Source organism: Phaenicophaeus curvirostris, chromosome 18 (genome assembly GCF_032191515.1).
Source record: "Phaenicophaeus curvirostris isolate KB17595 chromosome 18, BPBGC_Pcur_1.0, whole genome shotgun sequence".
In the NCBI taxonomy this organism is placed as follows: domain Eukaryota; kingdom Metazoa; phylum Chordata; class Aves; order Cuculiformes; family Cuculidae; genus Phaenicophaeus; species Phaenicophaeus curvirostris.
This window is the reverse complement of record NC_091409.1, coordinates 10,401,892-10,424,676: the sequence shown is the minus strand read 5'-3', so window position 1 is coordinate 10,424,676 and position 22,785 is coordinate 10,401,892. Positions and strand designations below refer to the sequence as shown.

The 22,785-nt window shown below is 58.5% G+C and overlaps 1 protein-coding gene across 4 annotated transcripts in view; it reads left to right on the top strand.

Moving 5' to 3' along the window:
- The first annotated feature begins 235 nt into the window (after positions 1–235).
- The window catches only part of SRC (SRC proto-oncogene, non-receptor tyrosine kinase), a 33,602-nt gene continuing 11,052 nt past the window's right edge, over positions 236–22,785 (top strand). Inside the window, exons 1-5 of one of the 4 annotated variants that reach the window (XM_069871469.1) lie at positions 236–321; positions 16,937–17,011; positions 21,354–21,603; positions 21,857–21,956; positions 22,414–22,431. In XM_069871469.1, the coding sequence (XP_069727570.1) occupies positions 21,363–21,603; positions 21,857–21,956; positions 22,414–22,431 (359 nt within the window). In that variant the 5' untranslated portion in view covers positions 236–321; positions 16,937–17,011; positions 21,354–21,362. Of the gene's footprint in view, positions 322–10,578; positions 10,602–14,594; positions 14,619–16,936; positions 17,012–21,353; positions 21,604–21,856; positions 21,957–22,413; positions 22,432–22,785 lie in introns of those variants that run through there. The other 3 variants (XM_069871470.1, XM_069871471.1, XM_069871472.1) reach the window with 3 other exon arrangements.

Here is a 22,785-nt window from a genome sequence, read left to right as displayed (position 1 = left end):
GCCCCCCGGGCAGCGAGGGGGCCGGGCGGCCGCTCCCTTAAAAAAAAAAAACAACCCAACCCGAAACCCCCGGAGAGGAGGGGCCGCGGGTTTTTTTTCCGCCGTTTCCGGTTTGCTGCCATATGCCATATTCCCTTTTTTTTTTTTTTTTCCCCCCCCTCTCCCCTCCCCGCGGCTCCGGCCGGGGCTGCGCGGGGGCGGGCGCTGCGCGGGGCTGCGGGCGCAGCCCTGAGCGCCCGGGAGCGGGGAGGGGGCGGCCGCGCCCCCCGCACCGACACACCGAGACACCGAGACACCGAGACAAAGCCCCGAGCGGCGGAGGTGAGCGGCGGCGGCCGGGGGGCCGGGGGAGGGGGCTGGGGGGGGGCGCAGGGGGGGATGCGCGGGGACCGGCTGGGGGTCTAGTTATGGGGCTCGTAAGGGATGCTCAGGGGCCGGTTGTAGGGCGCAAGGGGGATGCGCGGGGGCTGGTTGGGGGGCTTGGGGGGGATGCTCAGCGTCCGGCTGTGGGGCTCAAGTGGATCTGGTTGGGGGGCGCAAGGGGGATGCGCGGGGGCTGGTTGGGGGGGATGCGTGGGGTCCGGCTCTGAGGCTCAAGGGGGTCTGGTTGGGGGGCTCGTGGGGGATGCTCAGAGTCCGGCTGTGGGGTCGGGCTGTGGGGCTCCTGGGGATGCTCAGGGTCTGGTAGTGGGGCTCAAGGGGGTCTGGCTGTGGGGCTCGTGGGGGATGCTCAGGGTCTGGTAGTGGGGCTCAAGGGGGTCTGGTTGTGGGGCTCGTGGGGGATGCTCAGAGTCCGGCTGTGGGATCTGGCTGTGGGGCTCCTGGGGATGCTCGGGGTCTGGTAGTGGGGCTCGTGGGGGATGCATGGGGTCCGGCTATGGGGTTCAAGGGGGTCCGTTTGTGGGGTGCAAGGGGGATGCGTAGGGTTCAGACGCAGGGTTCGTGGGGGATGCTCAGGGTCCGGTTGTGGGGCTCAAGGGGGTCCAGTTGTGGGGCTCAAGGGAGTCTGGTTGTGGGGCTCGTGGGGGATGCTCAGGGTCCGGTTGTGGGTCCGGTTGTGGGGTTAAGGTGGATACACGGGGTCTGGCTATGGGGCTCGTGGGGGATGCACAGGGTTCAGTCGTGGGGGATACTCAGAATCTGGTTGTGGGACTCAAGGGGCAGGGTTCAGACGCAGGGTTCATGGGGGACGTGCAAGGTCTGGTTGTGGGGCTCGTTGGGGATGCTCAGGGTCCGGCTATGGGGCTCAAGGGGGTCTGGTTGTGGGGCTCAAGGGGTATGCACGGGGTTCAGCCATGGGGTCCGATTGTGGGGCTCGTGGTGGATGCATCGGGTCCAGTTGTGGGTCCAGCCAGGGATGCGTAGGGTCCGGCTGTGGGGCTCGGGGGGGATACGCAGGGTTCAGCCATGGGGCTTGTGGGGGATGCTCAGGGTCCAGCTGTGGGGTTCAGTCATAGGGCCAGCGGAGGATGCGCGGGGTCTGGTTGTGGGGCTTGTTGGGGGGTGCTCAGAGTCTGGCTGTAGGGTTTGTGGGGGATGCGCGAGGGTCCACCTGTGGGGCTCGTGAGGGCTGGGATGCTCAGAGTCCGGCTGTGGGGTCTGGCTGTGGGGCTTCTGGGGAGTGCGCAGGGTTTAGCTGTGGGGTCCCGTTGTGGGGCTGGTGGAGGATGCTTAGGGTCCAGCTGTGGGGCTCAAGAAGGATGCACAGGGTTCAGCCACGGGGTCCACCCATGGGTCGGGTGGGGGATGCTCAGGGTTCAGCTGTGGGGTTTGCGGGGGATGCGCAGGGTCCACCCGTGGGGCTCGTGGGGGGTGCCTGAGGTTCAGCTGTGGATTCCGGTCGTGGGGCTTGAGGAGGTTGCTCAGGTTCCGGCTATGGGGCTGGCAGGAGATGCCTGGGGTTCAGCCATGGGGTCCAGCTGTGGGTCCAGCGGGGGATGCATGGAGTCTGGTTGTGGGACTCAAGGGGAATGCGTGGGGGTTCAGCCATGGGCTCTGGCTGTGGGGCAGGTGAGGGATGCTTGGGGTCCAGCCATGGGGCTGGTGAGGGATGCTCAGGGTCCAGCCGTGGAGCCTGACTGTGGGGCTGGTAGGAGAAGTGTGGGTCCAGCTGTGGGTCCAGCAGGAGTTGCCCAGGGTCTGGCCATGGGGCCAGTGGGGAACGCCTGGTGTCCGCCCCTGGCTCTGCCGGGCATGGCCCGTGGGGTCCAGCAGAGCAGCGGGGCGATGCCCGCAGTCCAGTGAGGTGGTTGTGGGTCCGGCCAGGGGTGCTGGCAGCTTGGTGAGGTGGCTGTGGGTCCAGACAACGATGCCTGGGGCACCGGTGGGACAGTTATAGGTCCAGCAGCAGGGGATGCCTGTAGTCCGGTGAGCTGGCTGTGGGTCCCGGCAGGGATGCTGATGGTCTGGCTGTGGGTTTCAGTGGGGTGGCTGTGGGTCCAGCAGTGGATGCGCATGGTTTGGTGGGTCAGCTATGGGTCTGGCCGGTGATGCCGCTGTTCAGCGGGGCAGATACGGGCCCGTGTGGGGATGCTGAGGGTCCAGCGGTGCGGCCGTGGGGTCTGGCGAGCGGCACCGCCTGCCCGCAACTCCCCTTTGTTGTGATCAGGGGCTGCGGGGACCCCCGGGAGCGCGGGGCGGGGAGAACCGGGCCGTATGTAGGCCAGGACATGAAATATTCATCGCCCCCCCTGCTTTGATGTCTCCTGTTCCGCTTCCCTTGTCGTGTTTGCTCACCGGTAATTCTGGGGCTCGTGTCCAGCCCTGGTGGGCTGTGTCCAGCCAGGCTTCTGGCTGGGGCTCCATCCTGCTGGGGGGCTGCAGAGCCCCACCTTGCCCGGTTGAAGGATTTTATCCATCCGGGAAGCTCCCCCATCGCAGCCCGAGTGATGCAGCCTCCGTGCGTGGCTGCGAGTGGTGGCACTGGCTTGTCCCACTGTCCCTGTCACGGAAGAACATCATGTGTTTTGCTTTGCGCCGCGCTAGGGCTGGGGTGGACTTTTATTTCCCTGCTTGCTGCTTGGAGACGGTGTCACAAGCTCCGCTGCATGCTGGTGCCGTTTGGGGTGGGCACGGGGGGCAGCCCGTGGGGCTGGGACCCATCGCACAGGAGTACAGGGGCTGGAGGAGGGCTGGCATCTTGCAGCACTGACCCTGGTGTGTTCCTGTCTCGTGCCGAGCATCGTCTCGAGGAGCTGCGCAGCTGGAAGTGAGAAGGTTTCTGCTACATCTCCTCATGTTTTGTTGGCCCCGTGCAGTGCGTGCCTCCCCCTGGCTCTTCCCCACCCTGCCCACTGCTGCTGAGACGTGCCAGGGCTCAGTCACGAAGATTTAGGAAAAAATTCTTCACAGAAAGGGTCATTGGGCACTGGCAGAGGCTGTCCAGGGAGGGGGTTGAGTCACCTTCCCTGGAGGGGTTTAAGGCACAGGTGGACGAGGTGCTGAGGGACATGGTTTAGTGATTGATGGGAATGGTTGGACTCGATGATCCGGTGGGTCTCTTCCAACCTGGTTATTCTGTGATTCTGTGATTTGGGGCTGGAGGGTGACTGTGGTCCTGCTCCTGGTCCCAATGCTGTTGAGCAGTAAAGGTCGTAGGTGGAAGGGAGTGGGTTGTGTTACCCTGGAGCGATGCGAAGGAAGGGATGCAATGTGGCTGCTCAGCACAGGAGACCCAAGGTGGGTCCCACCACCCCATGGCGTTAGGAGCTGGGGACAGTGGATGATGCTGAGCCTGGAGGGTTTCTGGGGTGAGTTCTTGCCTGGGGACAGGACAGCACAGCACGTTCCCAGCAGTGCTGTATGCAAACTGAGCTGCAGGAAGGTGGCAACAAAATACTTGATTTTTCTTCCTCGTGCCAGACTGGTGCTCCGGGGAGGAGGAGATGTATGGCAGGAGGGAGCTGGAGAGCTTTGTCTCTCTCCTCTCAGCCGAGGAGATACTCACTGCTAGCAGGCTCCAGTGTGTGGGTGGGAGAGCCCAGTCATGACAACGTCTCCCAAGGTCCAGGTGGTGGTGGTGGGAAGCTGTTGATCCCTGTTGGGCTCGGGAATAACCCCCCTCAACATCCGCAGGGATAACCCCCCTCAGCATCCGATGCTCAACATGCTTATGGTTGGACTCGATGATCCGGTGGGTCTTTTCCAGCCTGGTGATTCTATGATTCTATGCTCCCAGCCCCGCTGTGCAGCACGTGTTGGCCACACCAGGGTGGGGGGACTGGCAGAGCTCTCTGGGAAGGCGTGAGGATGGGGATGTGCAGGGGCACATGGGCAATCTTGTGCGTTAAAGCAATATCCTTTTGGGTGTTTCTGCTGTGGGGCTGCTCCTGGCACCTTCGCAGCCGGAGAGGCTGATCCTGGTGCGAAGCCAGCCGTTCTGCACCACTTGGTGCTGGCTCAGGATCCAATCCCTTAGTAGAACCTTGGCTGTTCGGTGTCTCTGAGCTGAGGCTCCTGTGCTGGCTCCCTGGGGAGCTGCAGCTCTGTAATCATTAGCCAGTTAGTGCTCGCTTGTCACAAGAAGGCACCTTTGCTTGAAAGATCGAGGGTCGGTTCCCGGTTCCAAGCTTTGACCCAGGCAGGCAGGGCAGAGGCTCCTCTGAACACCTCGTCCCGGCGGCTCTGCCAAAACGCAGCCCGAGGATTTAGTTATTTTTTTTTTTTTCTTTTGGAGACGGTGTTATTTATGGGCTGGCGCAGCAGCAGCTAAGGGAAGTCCAGTGTTGCCTGTCTCGATCGTTAGTGTCCTTGCTGTGTTCTCTGTGTGATAGAGGTGCCCGAACAGTAGCTCTGCCCTTTAATGACTTTGTGCTGGAGTGATGGAAAATCCTGGAGGTAGAGGGGAGGCAGAAAGGGCCATCCAAGCCCCCAGCCAGGGAGCAGAGGGACGAGACAAGGAAAAGAGTGTGGTTCATGGTGACTGACTAACGCGGAGGCCCTGCTGCTGAGACAAGAGGCTCCTTTGCTGCCTTGGTGGCACAGAGGGGACCTCAGCAGACCCCACAGCAGCGTGTGCAGCTCCTGGGAAGCAACAGCATTTTGCTGGGCTCGCCAAGGTGAGGAGGGGATGGACCATGGGGCTCCTGAGCCTCCAAAACCCCACCTGCCTCTCCCTGCCGCTGGTGCCAGGATCATTTATAGAGCTAAAACTGTTATCTAATGAGACCTGAAGGACGTGGCCCATAATGTCTCTTTTTAACGACCAGCAAATAACTTGAAAGAGAAAAGGCAGGAGCGAGGGAAAAGCCTGCGCCTCCTCCCAGCATGGGCAACCCCAGAGCATCACTGAGACAAAGCGCTGTGCTCTTGGCATCGCTGGGGGAAATATGAAAGCCTATCTGAAGCACTATTGTTTCCTGTACTGTCTATTTTGCAGCTCGGTTTCCAACTTGTTCTTTTATCTCTCGGAACAATTTCCCATCTGAGCTCACTTCCGCAGCGCTCCACATCTCGCCCCGGAGCCCGAGACGTGTCCAGCACGCATCCCGTCGGCTGCGGGAAGCGGCCTCGGCAGACAGCGGCGTGTTCCTGCAGCGCTCTGCGCAGGAGAGATCGCTTTAATCCGATGCCCCAAGAACAGCTCAGATCTTTGGATGGAAATAACCATCCTTGCGCAGCTCTTCCTGGGATAAGAGTGCGGATTGTTGCTGTTTCCAGTCCAAACTCCTCTTTTTGACCCCCTGTAGCTGGGGGTGGTGTGGACTAACTCCCCTGGGGCTCACATTTGACCTTCCCACCCATCGACAAACAATGTGCAGTGTGTTGCGAGGCTATTTCAGAGAAAAATAGGTCTTTTGGTCCTTCCTCTTTTAAATGGGCAGCAAGCTGTGAGATAGTCCGGTATTGCTCTCTCCAACTACCTGAAAGGAGGTTGTGGAGAGGAGGGAGCTGGGCTCTTCTCCCAAGGGACAGGGGACAGGATGAGAGGGAATGGCCTCAAGCTCTGCCAGGGGAGGTTCAGGCTGGACATTAGGAAAAAATTTTTCCCGGAAAGGGTCATTGGGCACTGGCAGAGGCTGCCCAGGGAGGGGGTTGAGTCCCCTTCCCTGGAGGGGTTTAAGGGACGGGTGGACGAGGTGCTGAGGGACATGGTTTAGTGTTTGAGAGGAATGGTTGGACTTGATGATCCGGTGGGTCTTTTCCAACCTGGTGATTCTATGATTCTATGATTGTGTGCTTAGGAGGGAAAAATATAATATAATGAATTGGCTGAGCACGGCTGCATTGGTGTAGGCTGCGGTTGGTGTTTAGGAGCACCCAAGCCCCTGTCTTGGCCTCATGTTGGCACAGGCGACCTCGGTGCTGGCTGCAGCAGGAGCCGGTGCTGCTTTGCACGTGCCTGTGCACATGCACACTTTCAAAATAAAGCCCTGAAACAGATTTCAGGAACAAATGTGGTTTGAACCTGGGCCAGGAACCAGGACCTGTAAATCTGCGTCTTGCACTGACTTCCCTTCAGGCTACGGATCTCCTGGCTGCCCTCGCTGCGGAGCGGGGAGGTGTTTGGGAGGGCAGAGGGCTGGCAGGGCTGCCATGGGACATGGACTGCTGGGCAAGGCAGGTACTGATTGTGGATTTTGATTCAAACCTTAAAGAAGTGTGCCCGAGCCCCTTGGCTCCAGGTGGTCTCAGCAGGGATGCAGTGGCTGAAGTATCTGTAGGGTGGTGTGAAGAGTCATCAGGGTCATCTGGAGGGAATTGGGGAATCATGGAATGGTTTGAGCTGGGAGAAACCTCAAAACCCATCCAGTTCCATCCCTGCCATGGGTAGGGACACCTCCCACTGGATCAGGTTGCTCCAAGCCCCATCCAACCTGGCCTTGAACACCTCCAGGGATGGGGCAGCCACGGCTTCTCTGGACAAATATATATTGAATGGGGCACGTGCGGAGTGACGTAGGTTTGGGCAGGGCATGTAGGCTTTGGTGTCCACGGCAAAGGGCGAGAGGGCTTTGCTGGGTCAGCGCCTCTGCCCACACGTGATCTAGGGACACTTGTGACTCGGGCTGCACTGCACTCCCTTCCCAGCACTGCAAGTCTCGGGGGCCGATTCTGAGTTTCCCAGCGCCAAGTTTCCCAGCCCCATCCCACGCTTGACCTGTTGCTGTCTCACTCCTGTGACTGTGAGGTTTCAGCTGGCCCCGAGCCTACCGTGCTAGGGCTGGATGAGCTGAGAAAAAACTGACTGCGTGCTGCAAAAATAGCTTCCACCTGGCATGGCTGCTCCTTCCCTGTGGTGTTTGGCAATCTTGGCCACCAAAAACCTGGGAAATGAGGGTAAAAGCTCGCTGGTGCATTGCCCCCTCTGCAGTGTGTGATGCTAACAAGTCCAACCTATCCCAAGCCACGTGCCCAGCTCCCACACAGTGTTCCCCATCCCACACTGTGCCCTGGTTTGGGGGCAGCATGATGGGGTTGGGGCTGTGCTAAATCGATCCTAGAAATGTCTCACCTTGGAACTGGAGCTTGGAGGTGTCAGGGTTTCACTACACCTCCTTACTTCCCCAGTTAGTAAGGAGCATCACATGGCTCAGTTTCCTACAGGAGGAACCGGGAAGCTGTTCTTTGTTGGAGGTTGGTGAGGCTTTACACCAAGTGTATGCCTCAGTTTCCCCTTCACCAGTCCCAGCTGCACTGCCCTGCGCTGTGCACAAGCGATGAGCAAAGCTTTTCTTTACATGGAGCAAATATGATGTATTCTTCATGAAGCACCACCGTCTTCCTCACCCACAGCCTCTGAAGTGGTGTTTTCCAGGGCTTCCTTCCCCAGACTATGGCTCAGCTGTGCACCAGCTTCCCCAGATGAAACCAGCCCTCTCAGCTTGGTGGTGTTTAGGCTGAACATTAGGAAAAAAATTTTCACGGAAAGGGTCATTGGGCACTGGCAGAGGCTGCCCAGGGAGGGGATTGAGTCCCCTTCCCTGGAGGGGTTTAAAGGCACGGGTGGACGAGGCGCTGAGGGACATGGTTTAGTGTTTGATAGGAATGGTTGGACTCAATGACCCAGTGGGTCTCTTCCAACCTGGTGATTCTATGATTCTATGGTTTCATGGTGCTGCCAGGCTGCAGCCAGTGCTGTCAGGGGCTCTGGATGCTCCCAGGGACGGAAATGCAGGCTTGCTCACTTCTGCAAAAAAACAAACACAGAAAGGCTGTTGGAGTCACTCCCTGCTCAGCCAGGCTCTTTCCTTCCCCTGCCCGTAGAGTGAGTGTTGCCAGGGCCGTGCTGTGCCGGGAAAGGCTCTGGGAAACTCCGCAGGGCTGGGGGGTGAATGCTGAGGAGGGAGGCTGTGGTGACACCTGGGAGAAGGAAGGATGCGTGTGCAGCTGCAGAAGTCACCGTGACTGGGGTGAGTTTCATGCTCTAGTATCATGGATGCTTGAGCTTGGGAGCGTGTGGGGTGGAAAGGCTCACGGTGCCAAGTGTTGGGGGTGTGTGGCTGTGACTGGACCAGGAGAGCCGCGCGTGGGGCAGCTGCAGGGAGCTGCCTGCTCCCCCCACCTGCCCGCACACCCCACACCACAGTGTGGATGTGCCTGTGTGTGTAAAGGGTAGTCTGAGCCCTTCTTGCCGCTTTGGGATGGGGATATGGATGGCGCTGGTGCCGTGGACCAGAGATGCTCTTCATCCCTTCATCCCATCCCCGCAGGTTCTGCCCAAGGTGGAGAGGGGGCAGCTCCATCCTGGGATGCTCATTTTGGGTAGGGAAAGCCTCACAAGCAAGGGCTGGAGAGATGTCACAGGAGGGTGCAAGGTCCATGTGCAGCTCGTTCCACACCTCTGGCTGGTGTCAGCAGCTCAGGGCAGGTCACATCTACCTCATCCACAGCCCATCTCTACTCCTCACCACTGCTGCAGCGAGCGGTGCGGGGACGGGAGGTGTGCGGAGCCTGGTTCTCCCCTCCAAGAGCAGCAGGGATAAAAGACACCAGCTCAGCGTTTTTCTTTGTTTTTTCATGTGCTCAGGCTGTTTGTAGTGAACACCGTCTGGGCTGCACCTTCCTGAAAGCTCCAGCAGAGCTGCTGAGCATCCCACTCACACCAGGAGCGGTTGGGGAATCCAACGCGGCTTTTTGGGTATGGAAATGCTGTCCAGGGCTAGCAGATGGATCCGTTTACCCCTCAAGACCCTCCCTGGTTTCTTCCTCTGACACATTCTGAGCGAGTTGCTTTGTTTTGGTGGTGCGGATAGGGGTGGCCGTGGGGACAGCATCTCTTGGGGCTCTCCAGGCACGCCTCGACGCTGGGACTGACAGTGCTGAGACCAGAGCCACAGTCCTGGGCTGTGCCTACTGCTGCAGGAACCACTCCCAGTCCCATCCATGCCAAAAGAGGCGAAAGCAGGAGTCGAGCTTGCGTTGCTGGAGGCTAATCCTGTCCTCATGGTCCCATCAGCCTTGACACTCAACCACCCACTGCCCCTGTTTCACGCATGCGGTCGGGCTGGTGGCCCCATGGTTCCTTGGAGCACATGGTTTGTCAGGCAGATGCCTCCGAGTCCCGAAGTAACCTGGGAAAATAAGTCAATAATCAGCATAAATTTGCTGCCTGGGGATACTGCTTATTCCTATGAAACTGTTCAGTAGTCTGCAAAGTGGGAAGTGTTGGAAATGAGCGATGGAAGATTGTTGGCCTCTGCTTGGCTTCTCCTTCATACCCTCCTCTTGCGTTGAGCCCCAGCACGTGTCCTGCCAAGTCCCCGTGCTCCAGCCCAGGAGCAGGGTGATGCCAGCCCCGCAGGGTTTGTGTTGAGGGTGCAAATGCCTCCCTTGCGTTTTCCCTTTTTTAGCAGTGAATGTTTCAGTTCTTGTTGCATGTTGGAGACTGTCGAGAGGGTTGGTGTGCTGTGGAGGTCCTGCAGGACCTCTCTGGTGGGCTGGCAGGACTGCAGCCTGTGCCAGAGGGACACTGGAGCCCCGGGAGCTCCTCTCCTCGCTGGACTGGATGGGCTGGTTTCTCTGAAAGTGGAAATGTTTTAGCAGTGACGCCACCACCGTGGCCAGGGGTGGTTGTAACTTGCTCACATCAGGAGCTTTTCTGCCTCCTGCGTGTTCCTTGCCCCCTTCCTCCCCCTGCCCCAGAGATCTGCCACCTGCCTGCGCTGCCATCCTCAGCCTGGAGTGAAATTGCTGCGGTGCTGGTGGATGCGGCCGCCCTCGAGCTGGGGCACGTGCTGGTGGCAGCACCGTTTTGGCCACTCTTGACTCACAGCAGCCTCTCAGTCCTACCAGCCCTTTTCCAGGAGCCAAGCACGGAGCAGGCTGGGTGCTGTGCCCTGGCCATCCCCAGCGAGCACCCGGACGGATGTCTCATTCCAGAAAGCAGAAGCAAACTCTGTTTCCTGGAGTCCGAGGCTGGCCACAAAGAGAGAGGCGCAGCTGAAATGGGGAACAGAAATCCTCCCTCCTCCTCAAGAGGCCAGCTCATGTCACTGCTTCTCCATCAGCCCTCCAGCAGAGCCCGTCCCTTATCGTGGTGCTTCACCTGGAAGAGGACAGGAGTGGTGTTGATGTGCTGGGGCTGTGGGAAACTGGAGAACTGGGTGGCAGGCACTGGGAGCCCATGGATGCCCGCGTGCCCAGGTGCTAATATTAAAAAAGTACATTCTAGGGGGCACTGAACTCCCCTTGCTGAGCTACAGGGCTCTTTTGGGGAAGCATCACCCCCTGGCTCCAGGCAGTCCCAGTGGCTAGGAGCTCCAGAGATCCTAGTGCCAACCTGGCTTGGTGCTTCCCAGCCCCATGGGCCCTCTCACCCTTGGAAGCCTTTTATTTCTGTTTCCTTCTCCTAGAGTTGTCAGGAGGGAGGGCATTGCCCTCATCACCTGTCTGGGAGAAGCCGGCTTCAGGTTAACGTAGGCCAAAGGCTTTGTGTGCCTTTGGAAAGCATTTGTTGGAGCTGTTTGGGCAATTCCTGGATTTGGCTGGTGTCCTGGTGGAGGTGCTGGAAGCACAGGCTGAGTCGGGCTGGGAGGCACCAGTCAGCATCCCTGCTCTGACCTGGAGCAAAGCCAGTGAGGTCAGGCTGCCCAGCACCCAGCCGGCTTTGAGCTCCTGCTGGAGATCCCACCACCTCTCCAGCCCCTGTTCCTGTGCTGGACCACCCTTGTGGTGAAAAAAGCTTATTTTTCCATCTCTAATCGCCAAGATGCCCTTGCAGTGCAGGAAGGGATGGGGGATGTGTGCTGACTGGGAAGCAAGGTGGCCCCTTGCCCCCGTGCCTCCCCTTTCCTCTGTGTGTGCAGGCAGCAGACTCAGGCTGGCTTTGCAGGACCTGCGTGTGTGTTCTCTCTGTCCCAAAAACACTCATACATGGGTATCAGGGGACAGAGTGGGCTCCAGGAGCCTTCAATCAACTTTCATTTCCTCTCTGACCCCAAACAGTTCCTGAATCTGGTGGGTTTCCTTTGGACCAGGGCACGAGGCTGGTGGAGCTGCAGGAACGCTGATTTTTGGGGTGTCTTTGTTGCTGCTCAGAGGTGGAAAGGGGTGATGGGCCACCGCTGTCTGCCTGTGCTCTCTTCTTGCAGCAGCTGCTCCCCGTGGAGCCCTTTGCAAGGGGCTGCAGCTCCCAGCACCCACCACACAGCACGACTCTGAGTGTAAAGTTGGATACTGGCGTGCCAGGTGCTCCTTAGTGACATGCTGGTCAGGAAAGGCGGCTACCAGCTCCATCCAGAGCCTTCCACACCACTCAGTGATGTACATTAACAACCCACTGCCTCGGAGGAAGCGTTGAGTGAGCAAAGTTTTGCTGGCTCCCAGGGACTCGTGCAGGGCTGTGGGTGAGCATCGTTGTGGGTGAGCCCAGGGTGCCTGCATCCGCATCCTGGGGCACCTGAAGATGCGTCCCTGAGGGTACCCAGGTCTGCTGCGGTGCGGTGATGGGGATGTGACGTGGCATGGCAATGGCCACCTTCCCTTCTCCCATCTCTTGGGGGAGAAAATGCCCTAAAACCTGGGGCTCAGGGCTCAGCACCAGTGAGCACAACATTCCACACACTCTGGGCAGCCACTTGAATTATTTCAGGGAGGTAAGGCCTGTAGCTTTTTCTTGCCAGCCTTAGGCAAGACAATGTTTATGAGGGAGCTCATCAGGTGTCCTCTGCCTTCGCCCAGCTCTGGGGGCAGCAGGGGCACCACAGCTCTGCAGCCTCTGGAGCTAGTGGAGCTGCTGCCCATCACCCTGACAAGCTGAAAACTCCCTTTTGAGGGGCCAGAGCTGTACAGCGGGGAGAGCTTGAGCTCCCTGTGCACCTCCCAATTTGTGTTTGGTGTTTCCTAGTTTCTTGGCCCATTCAGAACCTGCTTTTGTGCTTCTCAGAGCTTTGGTTTTTAAAATTCCTTGTTTTGACATGTCTTTTCAGAGTCGTTTTGCATCACTCCTGACCGTGACTCTCCCCCGTGCCTGGGTGGGTGATTTTGGATGGTTGATTTAATTATCCTTTCCCCTTTCGTGACCCACTGGCCCCTGCTTGCTTGGGCTGTGGAGCTTTAATTAAGATGGTTTTAAATTTAACGGGAGTTGACAGGGTTGTATGGGAGAGGCTGGGACTTACGTATGTGGGGAGCGTGTAGATGGGCCCCAGTGCAGCAGCCGTGCTTCCCTCCCCTCTCCTCCACCAGTGATTCCTTTCATCTGGGAGAGTTTTCCTTCAGCCAAGGGGAGCCAGGGAAGGACTAGGGTGCCTTAACTCAGGTGCCTTCAACATGCACTCGCTGGGTGAAGCTGACTTTGGCATTGGGGGCACCTGCTTACAGCTTTCCTGCTTCCCAAATTGGAGCCAAGAGACGAAGCGAGCATCTCCTCATCTCTCCTTGTTTTAGGAATTGGTGCAGGTGAGAAAGGAGTGTTCCTGCAGACAAGAAAGGCTGGAGGTGCAACCCAGGCATGCAAAGTGGTGTCAGCTAAGCAGGGAGAGGATCTGCAACGTCAAATCTTGTTTTGTGGGGCTGGGGGAGCAGCTCCCGCTTTCCAGCAGCACCTGGGATGCATTGGAGTGGGGCTGCTCCAGCCTGGCAGAGGTGTGTCTGTGTTCCCTCCTTGTACCAAGCAAAGCCTGATGGCACAGGGCAGGGGACAGGAATTGCTTTTCCCATGGGGGACACAGTGACCTGGTGTATTCAGGTGGCTGGCTGAGCTGGGCAGCAAGGCTCTCCCCAAAACCCTGGGGGCTGTTGCTGTCATTCGCTGCCCCCCAGCCCAGGGAAAAGGCAAAACTTCAGTAGCATCCCCTGGGCTGGAGGGGGAAATCACTGTGCGAGTGTGTCTAGGACTGTGTTTCCTACTAAAATACAGGAAGGGAGCAGGGGGTGATGCAGGGAAGGGGTCAGGGTGTCAGGGTGCTGGCTGTTTGGGTACCACCCTCCAGTGGTTATGGCAGCACTCACCAAACAGCAATTAATTCTTTGTGCCTGGGATGGGGGCTGCCGCCTCGCCGTGTGGTCAGCTGGACGCTGACCCTGCTCTCTGGGTGCTGTGATTGGGGCGGATCTGCCACCTTTTCACGCTACCTGCGCAGGGGAGAATGAGGGACAGCAACCTGCCCTTTGGCTCCTGCCTTCCTCCAGCCTGGGATCTCGTAGGTGGCTTCTGTTCGTCCTCCATGAACCTGCCCTGGCTGGACCCTGGTCCTGCTGGGAGAATCATAGAATCACCAGCTTGGAAAAGACCCATCGGATCATTGAGTCCAACCATTCCTATCAAACACTAAACCGTGCCCCTCAGTGCCTCGTCCACCCATCCCTTAAATACCTCCAGGGAAGGTGACTCAGCCTGTTCCAGTGCCCAATGACCCTTTCCATGAAATTTTTTTTCCTAATGTTCAGCCTGAGCCTCCCCTGGCAGAGCTTGAGGCCATTCCCTCTCGTCCTGTCCCCTGTCCCTTGGGAGAAGAGCCCAGCTCCCTCCTCTCCACAACCTCCTTTCAGGTAGTTGGAGAGAGCAATGAGGTCTCCCCTCAGCCTCCTCTTCTCCAGGCTAAACACCCCCAGCTCTCTCAGCTGCTTCTCATAAGGCCTGTTCTCCAGCCCCTTCACCAGCTTCGAGAGGGTCAGGCTGGGCGCCGCGAGGCTGCTTTGTCTCGCCTGCCGTCCCGCACGCTTCATTTTTCAGTCTGGCATGAGACAGTTGCTGTTATTAATCTCACCAGGGCTTTGCGAGCTGGGAATGCGGCTCGGCTCGCTCCGGCAACGGGCGGGCACTGGTGCCCCCGGCTCCTCACCCACCTCTCCCCCAGAACCCACCCCATCGCGACTCCTGGAGGGGCTGCTCGCCCACCCAGCTCCCTCGCAGCCCCAAGGTCGGAGCCTGTTTTGCAGGCCATGTCTCCCTCCCCAAGGCACGCTGTCTGGTGTCGGGCCCCGTCACGGCATTTCTCAAGGTTTCTGCTTCTGCCTCGTGCCGCTGTGTTTTGTCTGCTCCCAATCAGTGCCTTTTGTTAGTGTCTTTGAAAAGAAGATAAGATCATTTTCCCCTCTGCCGCCAGCCCCTCTCTCAGCCTGGCGCTACCACCGCCATTGTATCCTTGAGCGAGGAGCAGCCAGAGCCAGACTTGCCAGAGAGCAGCCGGTTCCCCTTGCTGTTGTCTTTCCGAGAGCATCTCTGCCTCGAGGAGGTAGGGCAGGGGATCGAGCCTTTCCCTGCATCCCAACTTGCCACTTCGTTTTGATGGGGGAGAATCCGCGGGCACGGGGACGCTGGGCAGGTCGGGCGGCATTTGCAGCGCCGGCGGGGGAGGACGGGGATGCCGCTGTCTCGCTCGCCGTGATCTGATCCGAGCTGAGTTGTGCAGCTGAGTGTGCTTCATTTTTAATTGCTTTTGGAGAGAGGAGGGCGGGGGTGGCCTCTCGCTGTGGATCTCTCCTTGCTGTGGCCTCTGCCCCGGGCAGGGTGTGCGGCTGGGCTCAGCCCCAGCATCCTCCCCTCCAGCTGTGGCTCTCGGGGGGGCTCAGAGGGATGGGAAGACCCTGGAATGGAGAACCCATCAGCACATGGGGGTGGGAGTGCAGGAGGGTACCCGAGCCCAGCCACAGCCGTCCCAGCATCGCTGGAGCAGCCACTTGCAGCCAGCAAATACCCAACGCTGGGAGCATGAGGGATGCAAGTGAATCCACCTGCCTGCGGCCACGCGAGGACCCATCCCTTCCCCTTTGGGGAGCTTGCACCTTGCTGCCCTGGAGCGTGGCTGATCTCACACTGAGGCACATTTAGGTTTCTCTGGTGGGTTTTTTGGCCCTTTTTTGTCTAAACACAGCCTCGCAGCGTGTGCCCAGGAGCCCAAGGGGCACAGCTTGCGCAGGCAAAGGGGACACAGGCACCGTGTGCGTACGTGGCGCAGCCTTATTTGTATGTGCTGCAGCCTGGAGTTGAGACTGCAGCCTCCCCCACCTTCCATCCCGCTGTGCAATTATTGCCAGTGAATATTAGTCAAGTACAAATTACAAACCATTCAAAGTCGTAAAGAACCGTCAATCAGCTGCTGCATATTATCCTAATCAAATGCACTAAAAATAGTGACAAAATTTATTGGCAGGGGGAAGGAGAGGTCATCAAAATAAACCTGCAGCGTGGCACATCCTCGGCGTGGCGGCCACTACCACGGGCGCCCACCCAGTGAAAGGAACGCAGGCTGGCTGCCTGCCCTTACGCAGACCCCACGGAGGCTTGCTCGCTGTTTTCCACCATCCTGCTATGGTGTTTGCAAATAGAACCAGCCCAGAGTGCCGTGCTGTGGGTCTGCGTGCCGTGCCCCTGGTGATGCACGTGCTGAGCGGGTAGGTGGGGCAGGGGAGGCCAGCAGCTCTTTCTACTTTGCTGCCATCTCTCTAGGAGCTCTCCCCTTGCTGCACCTTGGTGGCTGAGGGCTCTTGGATAAAGGCAGGAGGCTGTGGCTGGTCTCCCTCCCAAGCTCACAGGGTTAGATGGCAGCGCAACAAAAGCTTGCCTGCCCTGTCCCCATCCATGTGGGAGGTGTTCTCCTTGGATGAGATGTGAAAACTGGGCTCCAGCCTTGGAGCAAGACAGAGCCCCTTGGGGTGCTGCTCGGGGCTGTGAGGTTGAGGGTGCTGCTGGGGCTGAATCCCCTTCGTGCTGGGCAAGTAGGAGCCCCTCGTGGGGAACCTGAAGTCTCTGCCTGGCACTGGGTGAGCAGGGCTGGCTGAAGAGAGATTTTGCTTTCAGAAGGAGAATGGGGAGAATGGGCAGTCCCTGCAGAATTTGGGTGCAGGAGGGGATGGCAGAGCCAGGCGAGTGACTATTCAAGCTCTGCGGGCCCTGCTCTGCTTTCAGCCCAAAGCTCTGCCCCAAGCTGCCGCTGCTGACAAGTGTCCCCCTCACCACACACTTGCAGCAGGAAACTGTCCTTTTTGGAAAAATTTGCTATAATGTGCATTTCTGGCTGAGTTGGGGCTTGAGCAGCACAAAGCGCCTCCAAACCTTGTGCCTGGTTCGTGCTGTGGCAACTGTCTGTGCTGCTGGGGATGGAGAAGGCGACTCTCACCCCTGGGGACAAGGTCCGTGGTTGGTGGCTGACTCTCTCTGCCGTTGGTCCACGCGCTGATGGAACAGCAGGGCTGGAAACGCTGGTGTGTTCAGAGGAACCAATTCTGTTTCTCCCCTGAAAAGTCTCTTGGTGGGCTGGGGGTGCCTGTGCTCCCCTCTCGCCCTGGGGCATCATTCAGAGCAGCCCCAGCCACCTCCTCTCCTATCCCTGGGTGGGTTTGATGAAGTGGAGCAGAGAATCGTCCCCTCTTCACACATGAGAGATCAGAGCAAGCGGGAGGGAGCTGCTGCCCTCGCGCTGGAGGGATGGCGAGGAGGAGGAGGAAGAGAGCGGCAGCCCTGGGCGCTGGGCCGTGGCGTGGGGGGAGAGGGTGGCAGGGCACGGGGACGGCGGCGGCTGCTGCGGGTGCTGACGTCCCTTCTGTTTCGCAGACTGCGACGGGAGCTGAGCTGACTTCGCCGGCGGCCCCTCCCCACCTTGCAGCAAGGCTGTAGCTGAAAGCGCTGGTAAGACATCTCGGACGGCTCGGGGAGGGGGCACCAGGCTGCTTTGCTGAATGAACCCACCCAAGAAAAGGGAAACCCTCCCGTCCCCCTGGCGGGGGGCTCGTATCTCGGGTGCCATGTGCTCTGCAGCAGCCGGATCGGGCCCTTGCACATCCATGGGTGGGTGGGGTGCTGGGTGCAAGAGCAGAAGGCAGAGCCCTCGCTTTGTCCTTCCCACCCGGGGATGCTCCCCGCGGCGTGGCCGGCCCGTGGGTGCGGAGCTGAGGCCTTGCAACTCAGCACCGCGGTGGTTTGCCATTCGCTGCTGGCGCTGACCCCTCCGGAGCGGAAAGCAGAGGAGTTCCTGCAGGCTGCGACGTGCCCGGGGTGCTAATCCCCGCCGCAGGAAAGCTGATTCTGTACGCCGCCTCGCATCAGTCAGAGGTGAGCGCCGGGAACGCTGGCCACGCTCCAGCCTGCCGCCGCCGTACAAACCTTGGGAGGGGAAACCAAGCCCCGCTGGAAGCCGAGGCATCAACCAGAATGGGGAGCGATGCTGAGCCCCCCGCGCTGCCGGCTGCACAAAGCATGGGAGCAGGGAATGCGCTGCCAGGCATCAGGCAGGCTGCCCTGGCTTGGGTGTTGGTGGCTCTGAGCATGCCTGCCGCCTGTTACACGTAGAGATGCCATTCACTAGACATAAACACAGCGTAGCCGTAGGTGGTGGGGTATTTTTTTGCAATCTGGCCGCTGCGATGCTGCCCCACAGCTCGCAGTGATGCTGCTGGGCTGCTTCTCTGCCCCTTGGCTCCGGAGAGGTTTCGTTGCTGGCTTTGCCGGAGGCAGGGCGGTCTCTCCTCTCTTTCCCCTGGGGACCTGAGTGCACAGCACATTCCTGCCATCATTAATAACTCCTCTGCCAGGCTCTTGCACAACCCCCTCCGTCCTCCCTGGGGAAGCTGCACCCTTTCCTCACCGGCTGCCAAGGCAGCGATGTGGCGATTTCTTGGGGCCGCCGCTGCCCCTGGGTGCAGGTGGGGAACGCTCCCTCCGGGGCAGCTACAGAGCTAAAGCCACATGGCCACCTTGGCTGAGTTACCTGGGGCTCAGGGTGGTGCTACCAGTGCCTCAGGGCACATTTTGGGGTTGCGTCTACCTGTCGCGTTAGCCAAATCAAAGCAAGTGGGTGCAGGCGTTTAGGTGCAAAGGTGTTTGCAACAGGAGAGCTTGGGGTGGGACTCGCTGCTCTGCAGCCCCATCCCCAGAGGACTGCAGACTCTCGCCGCCTCCTCCGCTCCCATCAGAGCAGCAGGTCCTGGTGACCAGCACAGACCCAGCAAAGCCCTTGATGAGGAGGGTTTGCACCCAGGCACAAGCTGGGAGCTTGCCATGTGTGATGGAGAGCTCTCCCTCCCCAAAACCACTGCACAGGGAGGGATCAGCTCACGATCCTCAGCGTCTCTGGCTGGGATGTGCCTGGAAGATGCTAATGGGTGTGAAGGCGCAGACACCCCTCCTGCTCTGGGGACACTGGGGAAGTGCCTGGAGGATCAACTCTCCCCTTTCTGGCTCTGCTTCTGGCTAATCTCTAGGTGCATTGACTACTTTATACTCTGATTTTTCTCAGTGTGCTGATAATTAAGTTGCCAGCCTAGGCTGGCAGCCCCAGAGGGTGCTCATGGGGGACACTTGTGTCCTAAGTGCTGCTAAATTCACCGCCCTGGCTTGGGTGTTTTCCTGCCTGGGGAAGTGCTGCTTCCAGGGGAAACTCTGAGCGGCCGTGGCCCTTGCTCACGGTCGCGTGGGTAGTCACAAGCCACATGGTCACAGCCTTGCCATGCCCCCTCTTTCCTCCTCATGCTCCCACTGCCATCCTGGGAACGCCAGTGGGTGCCCCAGTTGGAGGTGAGTGCAGGGCTGGCTGGGAGATGGGGAGGTTCACTTTCCTTAGCGACGGGGGCTTTTTTGCGTTTCTAAGGTTCTGCTTTCCCCTGCAGTTCTGCTTGAGCATCTTCTGCACCAGACTTTTAAAAGTGCGTTTATTTATGGGGCAGGCCGTGGGTTCTGCCTCTGGATTGCCAGTGGTGATGATTTGCAAGCAGAAAGCTTGTATTTGACCTTCCTTTGCTCGAAGGCCCCCAAAGCCCGGCACAGGTACGCGTGGGCTGAGTCCCATGGCATGGAGAGGCACCGGTCCCTCCTTGTTGCTGCACGTGTAGGAGGGTGGACCGCTCTGCTCCCCGCTGGAGCTGCTGCTGTAGCCTTTCCCAGCCCAAGAAATCAGTTTATTTCGATTCCCAAGCGCTGTCAGGGTCTGATCCCACCAGCACAATTGCAGCTGGAGCAAACCTACATGGAAGCAGGGCAGGGGCTGCTGCTGGTCGTCTGTGCAGTTTGGGAGCTGGAAATTGGTAAATGGAAATGTGACCTTTTGAAAAAGAAGTTCCAGTTGTCAGACAAAGCTCTTGGTCTGGGGAGGGGAGCTGCAAGGGGAGCAGAGCTTGTGCCTGGCACCCCTAAGCTCACCTGTGGCACGAGCCGAGGGCTCTGCCCCACTGATTCCAGGGCTGTGTTGGCTGCTGTAGCGGCCCGTGGCTCTGGACCTGCTCATGGGGGCTCGGCCCGAGCTTCTCTCGAAAGCTGGGTTAGAAACAAACATCTGATGGGTGAGGCTGAGCCCTTGGCCGAGCCTGGCAGGTGGCTGCATCCAGGTCCGCACCCTGTGGGCAGTGGCTGCCTCCTGCTTATTTTTTCTTATCAGAGATACTCTCCTCCCTGGTTGTCTCCACCCCCCTTTTCCCTCCTGCCATGTGTGATCTAAAATATTTCCTTCCATAGCTCCAGGACACTGCTGGATATCCTGCCATCTTTGGAGACTGCAAATAATTCCCTTCCTTCATTTATATCATTACCTTGAAGGTATTTATAGAGCGTGATCTTGAGTGGAAAGGAAGGCGTGACTATATATAAAGCTGAGATCCCTTGGTCTTTACTTCTAACTGCCTGGAACTACTCCTCATTTAAACTTTTCTTGCATTTACTGCACGTTTTGGACTTCACAGAAATATCACGACCATTCAAATCCCCATCCTGAGCAAGGAGGGAGATGCAGCTATGGGTTCTCCAAATTTCTGCTGTCAGAGTAATCCAAACTTGGGAATATTTGTCTGGGTCTTGGCTTCTCCTGTCTGTGCCCTGGTAGAAACCCTTCTGTAGGAGGAAATATGACTCTGGAGGGCTGAGCTACATCCCAGGGCAGGTCCCTCGCCCTGGGACACCTACAGCCGCGCTCCTGAGCACCAGTCCAGGCTCTGTACTCAGCATCCTCACTCCACAATCCCACAGCTGAGTGTGCCTCCCTCTACTCCCATGCCCTGGCAGCTCTATCCCTAGCATTTCGCTGGCTGCTACGGCGAGGCGGGAGGTGGCTTGGTGTTAATGAGGGGCGATGCTATCCCAGGGCAAGGGCAGGATGGCCAGACTTCCCAGCAGCTGATGCTTGAATGGACTCCAGAGGTTGTTTTGTTTCCTGGTGGGCAGGCATCTGTCGTGCAAGCCCTGGGAAGCAGCTTAATAACAGCAACCGTCACCACTACCACTGCCACAAAAATAATAATAATCATAGAATCACCAGGTTGGAAAAGACCCATCAGATCATCAAGTCCAACCATTCCTATCAAATACTAAACCATGACCCTCAGCACCTCATCCACCCGTCCCTTAAACCCCTCCAGGGAAGGTGACTCAACCCCCTCCCTGGGCAGCCTGTTCCAGTGCCCAATGACCCTTTCCGTGAAATATTTTTTCCTAATGTCCAGCCTGAACCTCCCCTGGTGGAGCTTGAGGCCATTCCCTCTTGTCCTGTCCCCTGTCACTTGGGAGAAGAGCCCGGCTCCCTCCTCTCCACAACCTCCTTTCAGGTAGTTGTAGAGAGCAATGAGGTCTCCCCTCAGCCTCCTCTTCTCCAGGCTAAACACCCCCAGCTCTCTCAGCCGTTCCTCATAAGGCCTGTTCTCCAGCCCCCTCACCAGCTTCGTTGCTCTTCTCTGGACTCGCGCCAGAGCCTCAACATCCTTCTTGTGGTGAGGGGCCCGGAACTGAACACAGGATTCGAGGAGCGGTCTCACCAGTGCCAAGTCCAGAGGGAGAATAACCTCCCTGGACCTGCTGGTCACGCCGTTTCTGATACAAGCCAAGATGCCATTGGCCTTCTTGGCCACCTGGGCCACTACTGGCTCATGTTCAGACACTGTCAACCAACACCCCCAGGTCTTTCTCCTCCACGCTGCTGCTGCTGATAATAATAATAATAATAATAATAATAATAATAGAACCCCTATGCACCTGTGTCTGTCTCCTCCAGCCCAGGACCATGGGGAGCAGCAAGAGCAAGCCCAAAGACCCCAGCCAGCGCCGGCGCAGCCTGGAGCCCACGGACAACGCCCACCACGGGGGCTACCCAGCCTCACAGACGCCCAGCAAAGCGGCTGCTCCCGATGCCCATCGGACCCCCAGCCGCAACTTCGGGCCCATGGCTGCTGAGTCCAAGCTTTTCGGAGGCTTCAACAGCTCTGACACGGTCACCTCGCCGCAGCGGGCTGGCGCGCTTGCTGGTCAGTGTGGGCTGGGGCTCATCGGGGCAGAGAGGTCTTGGTTGGGTCTTTGTGGGTTTGTTTCCAGCTGCTTCCTGTGATGAGGGGGTCTCCTGCTTTTGAGGGACTGTTCTTTCAGCTGGAGGGGGAGCAGATCTGTGTCTTACTGGCTGGTGGGGGTGTGATGGGAAAGGAGGATCCCTCTGTGGGTCACCCTGCACTGTGCGAGGGCAGCACTGGCAGCCGTCCCTGTATTGAGTGGTCTCTGTCGCAGGTGGAGTCACCACCTTCGTGGCCCTCTACGACTACGAGTCCCGCACTGAAACAGACTTGTCCTTCAAGAAAGGAGAGCGGCTGCAGATCGTCAACAACACGTGAGTGTCCCTGTCCCTGCAGCCAAGCCTAGATGGGTGAGCTGACACCTTTGTCCCTCCTGCGGAGCCCCAAGCCCAGCTCTCCCCGGGGATGGGTGCTTGAGGAGGGATGCCCTGAGTGATCCCTGCCTGTGGTTGTGGAGCTGCTCTGCCCAGGCGCACAGGGGCTTGTCTGAGGGCACCAGTGCTGGATGCAATCATTAACCTGTTCTCAGCCCTGTTGCTGGTCACCCTTCCTTGCAGCCTTGTCCCCAAGCTACCTCCTCTCCTTGTGGGCCAGTCCGTGCCCTCCAACCCCGGGCCACATCCCTCCTGTCCATATTAGCACTCAGCTCCCTCTTTTGCCTGGGATCTCCTCAGCTTCGTGGGTGCTTTCCCCTGTGCTTGCACGGTGTCTGTGATCTCAGCTTCTCTCTTGACTCTTTTTTTCTTTCTTCCGTGCCATGCTGCCGTTTAGGAGAAAAGTGGACGTCAGGTGTGTATTGCAGATGATTGCTGTTATTAACATTAACAATCTTAAATGGTAAAAGCCCCCCTGCTGCCCACATTAGGGTGAAGTGGGACTGGGAGGAGATGGTTGCCCACCGGCTTTGTGGTCAGTTGGGTTTGTCCTCCCTGAGCAGCTGTGCCAGGAAACCGCTCCATCCAGAGCTGTGTCTGTACCCAGGAACCTGCTTTCCTTGTCTGCACCGCACACCCCTCCACAGTCCCATTTTGGCTGGCTCTCTGCTCCCTGGTGGCCTTCTTCGCATTTTTTAATCTAGTTTTTATTTTTTTGTGAGTGGCTCAGGGACTTGAGTGCTTCCTTAGGGTCCGGCTCCTGTTTGTT